The sequence below is a fragment of the Coregonus clupeaformis genome, unplaced genomic scaffold (genome assembly GCF_020615455.1).
Source record: "Coregonus clupeaformis isolate EN_2021a unplaced genomic scaffold, ASM2061545v1 scaf0013, whole genome shotgun sequence".
NCBI classification, from domain to species: Eukaryota; Metazoa; Chordata; class Actinopteri; order Salmoniformes; family Salmonidae; genus Coregonus; species Coregonus clupeaformis.
The window spans coordinates 1,269,880-1,279,828 of record NW_025533468.1 but is presented as its reverse complement, the minus strand read 5'-3'; the positions used below and the strand labels follow the sequence as shown (position 1 = coordinate 1,279,828).

Here is a 9,949-nt window from a genome sequence, read left to right as displayed (position 1 = left end):
GTCCAATCAAAGCTACGATAAATATAACGTTATTTGACGTCCTTTTATCTGTGGCCAATGACCTTGAGACTTCTTGGATGGGCACTTCTAATGTAAATCTATGGCAGCACCCAAGGGGGCTTGAACTTTCTAGCGCTCCCTGTAGATTTTGCGGCGACGTAGTGTCCCCATGAGTTCCAGAACACTGAGCCTATCACGGCGCAACTAGAGAAGATTACCAACTGTATTTTTCGCTGGCTGTCCCTCCACCACAGAAAGCACTGAGCTAGGCTGAAACACCTGCATTTTGGAGTTGCCTTACTCAAGAAAGCAAAAAAGAGACCATGTTTGTATGCGGCTTTATTAACTCAAGACATTATTTTTTACATTGTTTGCAAACTGATTTGTGACACGTATTAATTCCAAAATAACATGCAAAACAGGCAAAAAATAAATAAATAATGATATAAGCAATTATGGCACAGATACAAAGATGAAGCTTCTTTCTATTATGGATGGGAACTAGTGTAAGCCAGCAGCAAAAACTGCGGCCAAACACTTCCGGGTCATGACAAAAAAAAATGTATTGTACTCAAATTAAAAGCAATGTTAGCACGTAAACCAAATTACATAACAATTATCCAATTGTCTTGCATTTTAACTTTGGTATGGCTATGATGATAACAGTTATTTGGAATTTCAATAATTATGTCACTCACTAGGCTGGAAAAAAAGAGAGGCACTATGATTCATGAAAATAACAGACATGCCTGCCTATGAATGAAATGTAAATAACAATGCTAGGGTATGGCGTGCATTGAGTGCCAACCCCATTTATGCCAAAGCTGAAACTAATTAAACACTAGTCTAGAGAGTCGGGTTTGTTCAGTTTTGGTCCCAACCAGGGCAGGGCAAACGCTGCTACACGTGATATGTAGGCTAAACATGATTATTAATTACATCCCGTGCATGATATTAGCTCATATGTAGGCTATAGGGTCTGTAGCAAAATGTTTGCAGAACAGTCCAGATGTGACACGTTAGTTCTTGCGTTAAGTTCAAGGGCCATGCTGTCATTAGCCAAGATTGCTTAATTGTTTAAGTGAAAAAGCCTATAATAGCCTACATATTTAACTGGGACTCAAAGAAAGGCGCTCTTAATCATTTCTATGAGTCAGTGGGCAGTCTCCAGCACTTGAATAAAAGCTCCAGTTTACTGCTCAGCTGCGGTATTGGGTGGAGTCCTGTGCGCTTAACGCTCCACTGGAACAGGAGACCTGCCACATTACGCACGGGGAGTTCACCAAGTACGCCTGTACCGCGAGTAGACGGGAGGACAGAGAACTTTGAGAACAAAGCTAACGATTTTATGTTTTTGTTCTACGTAAAGGAAGAGTTTGTTACTCCATCCCTGTATACAGAGTGAAGTTTTGGGACATTTTGATATATTTTTCTCTGTAGCATGTGGTTCTTTTGAGATTATTATAAAGGTAAGTGCATATCTCAATTTTAAGAAAGTTAAGTAAATGTACGTTCAATGTACATGTGTCTACCATACCGTGTGTCTATGGAAGCCTATTTCAAATCTGCAAAGAAAATACTGGGACTGGGAATATGAAGTCTTCCTTTTAGGCTTTATTTGTTCATGACAAACGCATAGGCTACGTCGAAACTAGTGGAGAGAATGGAATCTGTCAAAGCAGTCACCTTGACAAATCACTCATCAACAGCTTTGAGCTTACAATTGAAGGTCCTAAACAAGGAGGGCTTGTCCGGTGGAGCCTGTTTGCTCGTCGCTGACATACCTGATCCAGAATAACTCGTCTATCAGTTTATGAGCTCTGTACTAGTGATGCTGTGCCATGACTACCCACGGAGTGACAGGTGCTAGGTATATTGTAATAACTACCTGCTATAGAGAGTGTAATAACTGTGTTATAAATAACAAGGACGCACAAGTCGAGGGACCTACTGAACAAGGTGCACATTGTTCTTGGCTATGCTTGGGGATGTGTTGCCCCGAGGTGAGGCGACCAGCAATGGCAAACATGAAAACCTGTTGCAAAATGACTTTGATACTTCACTTCAGCTGAGATGGTTAAGTCAGTGTCAGTTTGGAGTTCAAACTTTGGGTTGAGAGTTTGGTATTTACATGAAATAGATTTACAATGAATAAGTGTTTGGGGAGGGGAGGAAGACATTTTTCCAGGGGAGCTGTGGGAGAGTTCTGTTCTCACCAGCTGTCTCCCCTGAGAGTATTGAGACAGTCAACAACATGATATTGATGTTATAGTCAACCAAAACATCACCGTATTATTGCATTCATTCTATTACTGTACAGCCTTTGTTCAGGCTATCAGGGAAGTAGTCTTATACTGTACACCAACTATTCTGTTATTATTTGACCTGGCCTCCTTTCCTTAAAGCCGTCCGTCTTCTCTCTGTGTCCAGACTGTGTTTGAGGAGATTAAAAGGTTATTCAGAGTGAGAGCAGACACGTTCCCGGACTTGCTCTCCAAAGACTGCTCGGAAACCCCTGACCCTTCGTGAGATGCCCACAAGTCGCCTGGCATTTGACCCGATAACCATGGACGCCCGAGTGCAGGCCAATCCGAACCTCAACTTCGGGGTCAACAGGGGTCACGATGGCGCTAATAGAAACTCCCGCAGTAGACCATGTGTGAGTATAACTTATATGAAACCCTTTTAGTTAATGGTTTATTCTCTTGGTATCTTAGGTCAAAAGTTCTCAATAGTTCTCCCTTTGTTCACAATTTATGCACCCATGTTAGGGGGGCATGGCGTTGAAGTATTCACCCACCTGTTCCTGGTTTAGAGCAGTTGCTTTTCATTGTGTGACTGTGAAAAAAACCTGACTGTGCTGTTTATACAGCAAAGTCTGTCTCCACGCCCCCCTCTGTCATGCTGTCACTGAGAAATTACACAGGATTAACCACTACATCCTGTTGCATGCCTCGGGGATGACACATACACACACACACCACGGAGACTGAGGGAAACCGGTTAAGGTGCAGTTTTGTAGGTCCTGCTTCACACAACAAAAGTCAGTGGTCTTTGTGTTTGGTTTCAACTGGGTTTGTCTGCCGGTGTATGCGTGAGTGCATGTGTGTGTGAGTGTGCACATGGGTGCGTGCATAGTGTGTATGTGTGGCTCAGTAGAACAAGTAGGTCTGTGTTGTGGTAAAGATTTACTCTGGTAAAGATTGATCTCTCCATCCCTACAGTGATACCTAGCAACGAGATGGCATCCACCCTAGTAAGAAACAAAACTATTTGGTTTGTCACTGATTTACAGTGGTGGTAATTGTCGATGAAAGGTGTATGGGCGCATCTGTATTTTCTTTTCTTGTTGCAATAGAAATTGCCCATTGTCAGCCAGGTATTTGTGTCTGTTTGTGCTTCCCAGGTTTGTGTGTCTACTGTCTACATGTGTGTATTTAGCTGATACATTGTTTTATGGGGATCTACAGTATATATAGCTAGGTTCTAGCTGGATTGTGCATTCTGTTGACCTAATACCTTTTTCCTAAACCCATTAAGCTTCATTTTAAACAATCTAACCAGGTTGCCCTTTGATTCAGCGCATTATCTTGAGTGAAACAGACCCCAGGGAGCAGTGGAAAAATCTATAGTCAGTGTCATCCAGCAGCCGTCAAAGCAGCCCTATCATTGGATACCCTATGCCTATTGTGTTGTGTTCGTGGCTGTATGTGCTCTGTACAGAGGGACAGGTAGTGATGTAACATGTAGGCAGTGAGGCCTCCCTGTGGGAGGGGCTGGAGGGTGTCGGCTCCTCCCTCCAGGACGGGGGTCTCTGAGCTAGGTTGGGGGGATTAGAAGGTTGGGAGGTGGGAGAGCATGAACAAGCAGCCCTGTGTTCTCACCGTCGCTCATACATACACACCCACATACACAAACATACGAGAGATGGCAGGCAGCTGGATGGATTGGGACACAGGGTCTCTCAGTTAAGAATCGTGCAAAAACGTTGGCAGTCAGATGTCCACCAGCGGGTGGTCCCTAAAACACAGCGCGCCGAACGAACGGCAGACGAACGGCAGATCATCATTCGATGTAGTGTGGTCCTTTAGAGTATGAAGGGAAAGGCTAAACGAACAAGATCTGTGTTTGTTTCCATCCTTTTCATAACGTTTTTGGGCAACAGGAAGTATATTCCATACACTAGACCTGAGATGGAATAGGAGAGACATTACTGTGACATACAGTATAGTATAACAGTAACTCATGCGTGACCAATTACCCCTTAACCAAAGAGCACCTTTAACCTATGTTTTTGATGATCTACTAGTGTGTCCCTGTAGCCGGTGCTTCCCATCCAAGTAACTCATGTGTGTTGTGTTGCCCTGTGCTCTGTGTCGCCTTCTACAGGAGGATAAGTCGCTGCAGTTCCTAAGCCAGGAGGAGCAGGACTGTATCCTGTTCTTTGAGGAGACCATCGACTCCCTGCTGACTACCCCAGCAGTAGCTGAGCTTGATGGACCAAGACCCCCCACCCTGGCATCCGCCCCCAGCCCTGTACCACCCCTTTCAGCCTTGGACAGACCCACCAGCCCCAAGGACCAGGACATCATAGACCTGGTTCGCCCAGCACAGCCTGATCTGGTCCAGCCCATACAGGCACCGTTCAACCCCCCCATGCCAGGCACAGCACAGTCCACTCCTCGCTCCACCCTGAACAGTACTGTTTACATTTGATTATGATTATCAGTCCCTTGGATCATTAGAATTACTACAGTCAAATGAGATCAGACTTTATCACTATCATCAGAATGACAGATTACTCAGCATTGACATTTGTACTGTATATTGATTCTACAAGAGATATGATTCAGACTTTCAATTGAAGATATAGACTTGCCATTGACCTTGTCTTTTGAAGATACAGAATGTATAGAGAACTGATGAGTTTACTTTCCAAACTCTTTCTCTTCACAGATTTCACCCAGAATATGGTGATGAACAACCCTGAGAGGCATATTGAGAACAAGCCGAGGCGCGAGGCGATGGAAAACTTCCCTACAGAGTACAACCTGCCACACCCTGGCAAGGACAGCGCCCCCTATGGCCACGCCCTGTACCATCCTGTAGGCTCCGTCCCCACCCCCGTCCTCATCGCCCAGAAGATCGCCGAGCACCAGGGGAGCGGGGGGAACACCAACATCCTCTCTTCCTCCCTCCTGTCCAACCCCCGTAGGAGCCTCGACTTAGAGAACATAGAGAGACCACCTACCTCCCCGGATTATCCAATCAAACAGGGCCCGACCACCTCAGCCAAGCCCACCCGTTACCCCGGCAACATCAGCATGATAATGGGCAGCAACCAGCACCACAGCCATTCGCTGGCCAGTGTGAACCTCCAGGACAGAAAGTCTCAGATGCTGGCTAACCTATCAGGGACGTCCCACCCTGTGGAGGCGGAGGAGCTCCATGGGCTGCAGAAGGTCCAGGTAAACCTTCCCACCCGCAGTGAGTCCTTCAGGGATCCCACTCCAAATAAGTCCCGGATGGAGGCATTGTCCAAACTGGGCTTGACCCGAAACCGCTCCCCGTCAGGGGATCTCTCTCTCCTAATCACCCCCAACAGCAGCACAAACACCAAACCCGCTGCTGCCCCGATTCCGGTTGCCACCCCTACACCCGTTCCTACTAATACCCCTACACGGACACCCGTGAGTAAACCAGTCGTGGCCAGACAGGCAAGCCCCTTGCCACCATCAACAGTCAACACCAGCTCTCACTCTAGTATCCATGACAACAAGCCTGCTTCTCCCCCGCCCGAAGTCTCATCCAAGGACTTTAACAGCTACGGCGGGAAGACCATCGTGGTGAACCCCTCTAAGGCTGCTGCTGCTGCTCCCTCCACAGGTGGCCATGGCAATAAGGCCCACCCAGTGACCTCTCACAGTGACTTCAACCCTTACGGGGGTAAGACTAAGGTAATGACACCTGCTCCTGTTACCACAACCAGGGCTGACCCACCACAACCAGACATCCAGAGCAGGGCCATGCCTCCCCCAGCCTTCACCCCAGCCAGAGAGATGCCTCCCACAGTCTCCACCTCCACCCCAGCCAGAGTGATGCCTCCCCCAGCCTTCAACTCCACCCCAGCCAAAAGGATGCCTCCACCAGCCTCCACCTCCATCCCAACCAAAGTAGAAACCATGCCCTACGAGGCCAACAGCTACAGGGGGAAGACCAGAATGGTCAGCCCATCCCACACCACCCCCTCCCCCTTTACCACCCCTGACATCCTCGCACACACCTTAGTGAGGTCCCCCAGCAAAGCTTCAGCCCCAGTGCCTTCTTCAGCCCCCAGACCTTTCCGCTACAGCACTCCCCCTAGCTCCAACAGGGTGGTGGCGTCTCCCCCTTCTCCGGAGTCCCGGCGGAAGTCCATCTCCAAGCCTTCATTCCGACCCCAGGGGATCACTGTGCAGTTCTCCGGACGGGGAGTGACGGATGAGTCGCGCAGAGAAGCGCTCCGGAAACTGGGACTGCTGAAAGACACTTTCTAACTCTCGGATCGCACCGCTGTCTTCCCTCTTTCTCTGTCTCCTCCTCTGCATAACCTCCATTCAGCTTCCAGGTGGACAGACATAGCTAAGGCCTTTGGAGTTTTTCTGAAAGGGTGTGAGGCGTGGCAGGAGAGGATATCTACATTACTGGGGAATGAAACAGGATCCGGGCTGAAACCTGCACACCCGGTTCTGAGCGCTGAATGCTGACAAACGAGTCGGACACGTCACATGGCCTGGTGACAAATGAGCACACATACGTTTTTCAAATACACACACATGTATACACACACACTTGTCAAACACACATACACGCACTCAACAAACACACACGTGCACATGCACTCATACCCACAAATACATACACCCAACAACTCCCACGGAGCTGTTATATGCATCAAAGCGCTGTCTTTTTATTGTGCTCTATTTAACTGTAATCCTACTCAGAGTTTTACATTGCCACTGATCCAAGACATATTGTACTTTATAGTATGCATGTACCTCTATTGTTCTCTCGGCCAAAACAGACAAAAAACAGACCTGTACAAAGGGGAATGCAGACAGCTGAATGTCTTTGGCAATGGCATTGACAGACCTTTTACTACATTTGCCTCCTTCTGATGTCACATACTCAGCGACCAGTGAGAATCATTCCTTACATGCTCTCACTCTCCAAAGATGGATTTATATACCCAATATATTTACATTTACTTTGTATGACACTATATTCATTACTGATCAGTTTGAGGCTGGTACTGCTGGTACTGATTTTAAGTGAACTTGAATCATTATAAACTGACTGTGAAGTCACCTGAGAACTGAAGAGCCTCATAACATGTTATTTTGTTTACCGATTTGAGCATGGTTGTTATCCAGGAGGTTATTATGAGTGTGATGTATCTCACCGTGCAGCTGTTATGAGCATGAACAATGACATAGTTTGAAGCACTTTCCTGGCAGAATAAGGTTGAATTAACTTCACTCACTAATCTTTTAGAATGTATCTATAACCATCCCACTCATGCATATTGATGATATTCTACTTTATAGGTATTTATGCACCCGTTGATTTCCACTGCTGCCTTATGGTCTATCAAAGACAGGTCACTCAGAAGGGGGTACATTCCCCCAGGCAAGCACAAAGCTTAGAAACGTAACGATTGATTGACATACCAAGCAAACTAAGCAGCAATTAAAATAGTTTACCTCATACGCTCAGCTCTAAGGATATAACGTTATTGGACGTTCTGAAGTGACCCCATGTGTTTAACTCCTTATATGGCATTTTTGTGAATGTAAGTTACAGAAAAGAGCACAGGCTTGAGTTTCTATGAAAGGAGTGATATGTAACTACAGCGCTGGCTAAAGGGTATTTTTACTCCATGGACGTGCCTCCCACACAAAACCACTTTATGTGGTTGGCAATGTAGACTTTTACTACTTTGAGGGAAAAAAACTTCACTTAGTGAGGTCGGGCAAGGGCTTGCAATGTCCAAAACACAAACACTTAAGCCACAGAATCCAGAAATACTCACAAAGACAATCCTTTCTTGTTTTGACCTTATTTTATTAATGTATGCTGAACTTGCATTTGCAATATGTAATTTAACTGTCATCATAACTGATGCCTGTTGTTTCTCGCTGGACTGCAGATATATTGGTACATAACCCTGTGTGTGTGTTTGTGTGCGTGCGTGTGTGTGCGTCTGCGTGAAACATGTTTGTCCATTTTAAAGTTTTATTTAATGAAAAAAGTCAGACTCCGGTTTTGTAGTTAATCTACAGTAACTCATGAAGGATCATGTGTTACACCATGCACACATTATTGTGGTTGTGTGAGTGAAACATATTTAACTATTCATATCTCGACTCCGGTTTTGTGGTAAATCTACAGTAACTCTTGAAGTATCGAATACACACACAGGGAAATATACCTGTAGTTTGCAGACCCAGAGAGAGAAACCAAAAAGCCTCACTAACAAAATCTTTGACATTCAATTAAACATTTACAAATTGTCAACTAAAGTTGCTGCTATGGTACAGCAGCGCCTTTATATTTTTTGCTCAGTCATATTGTACACAAAGTTTAATGCACATCTGTGTCACTTAATAAAGAGAGTAATATACATTACTTATCCCATCCAGAGAGTTTGTTATTCTTCCCAGGGTATTTACTATGGAATGTTATGGTGAGTAGAATCTCAGTTTATAGTTTAATGATTGACCTTCCCTGGGAACTAATTCACCATGGTTTTAATGGAACCGTAAACAGACACGCTTTCCAGGGCATCAACTCACCTCAGCCTACACTCTAACCCCTCGTTCTATTACTTTTTTGACTGTCCATCCATGAAGGTCATGATTCCAAAGATCCTTTCTTCTACTAAGATTAAATAACTGGACAGTCAAATTCCCAAGTCTTCCTCAATATTGTTTTTGCCTTTTCCCTTTTTCAGATCTGACGGCAGAGGAAGATGTAAGACTATTGAGATACTTTCTCTTACGTACAGAATATTTCCTGGAGAGCTGTAGCCCACTGTGTACTCTCTCTGCTAGGTGGACGGCCACTCCCAGTTTCACATGGGTATGCTCTCTACACTGCAGAGTCAGACCACTTTACCCAGCCCCAACAGAGAGCCTTTCTTTCCCTCTGTGGGGAATGGGTCTAAGTGTGTATCTGAGTGTGTGTGACCAAGAAGATCTGGGGCATTGGCTTCTTCGGGAGTGTGAGCGAGAGCAATTAAAGCTGTGGTTTGGTAAGGAGTGTGTGTGTGTGTGTGTGTGTTGAGGGGAGGTACGCAGGCAGGAAGTGAGGAAATAAGCATGTTTAGGGTCTGTAATTAGAGCCAGCAGACAAACCCTTCAAGAGTGCCCTCTTTCTCTTACACACAGATGCACTAATACAGTCTTGCACTCCCTCCCATACACACATAGGTACATCAATGGAGGAGCTATGGCTCCAAGCCATATAGGTGGGACACAGATCATGGACACAGTAAAGCAGTCGAGCCAGAGAAGTGAGTCACAAACTGACACTTTTACTGAAACACAGGCAGAAATTGGCTTACAGAGCTGGTGCATAAAGGCCCATGCAGTAGAGTACAGATTATCTATCTATAGATTCAACAGACAGAATAAATCAAACAGAAATTATCATCACTGAGTAGGACTCAGGAGGCAAGAGCACAGATAAGCATGTTATCCATTTGTCAAAAACTACAATACGGCCCACAAATTCCAAATGAACATAAACTCTGTATATCACCCCAAAAAAGATATTTTTCATGAAAATAAAGGAAACATCTAGAAAGCAAAAATGCTGAAAAAATAAAGAATATGCATTATATTCATCATTTATATTTAATTTGTATTTCTGATGACAAAACGCTGGTCAGTCAACACTGGTCTCGAAC

General features: G+C 45.2%; 1 protein-coding gene across 1 annotated transcript; it reads left to right on the top strand.

Annotated features, from left to right (window-relative positions):
* Positions 1-1,228: 1,228 nt before the first annotated feature.
* On the top strand, positions 1,229-9,803 carry LOC121546293 (proline and serine-rich protein 2). Its single transcript, XM_041857478.2, has 4 exons — positions 1,229-1,469; positions 2,431-2,659; positions 4,390-4,699; positions 4,957-9,803. Exons 2-4 carry the CDS (start codon positions 2,531-2,533, stop codon positions 6,534-6,536), a joined length of 2,019 nt encoding a protein of 672 aa, XP_041713412.1. The 5' UTR covers positions 1,229-1,469; positions 2,431-2,530; the 3' UTR covers positions 6,537-9,803.
* Positions 9,804-9,949: the final 146 nt, after the last annotated feature.

What these genes read in the sequence shown, in the direction of transcription:
- LOC121546293 (XM_041857478.2), top strand. Translation starts at nt 2,531, where the DNA reads ATGCCCACAAGTCGCCTGGCATTTGACCCGATAACCATGGACGCCCGA. An exon ending in ACTCCCGCAGTAGACCATGT is followed by an intron (nt 2,660 to 4,389) that starts GTGAGTATAACT and finishes CGCCTTCTACAG; the next exon opens with GAGGATAAGTCGCTGCAGTT. An exon ending in TCCTCGCTCCACCCTGAACA is followed by an intron (nt 4,700 to 4,956) that starts GTACTGTTTACA and finishes TTCTCTTCACAG; the next exon opens with ATTTCACCCAGAATATGGTG.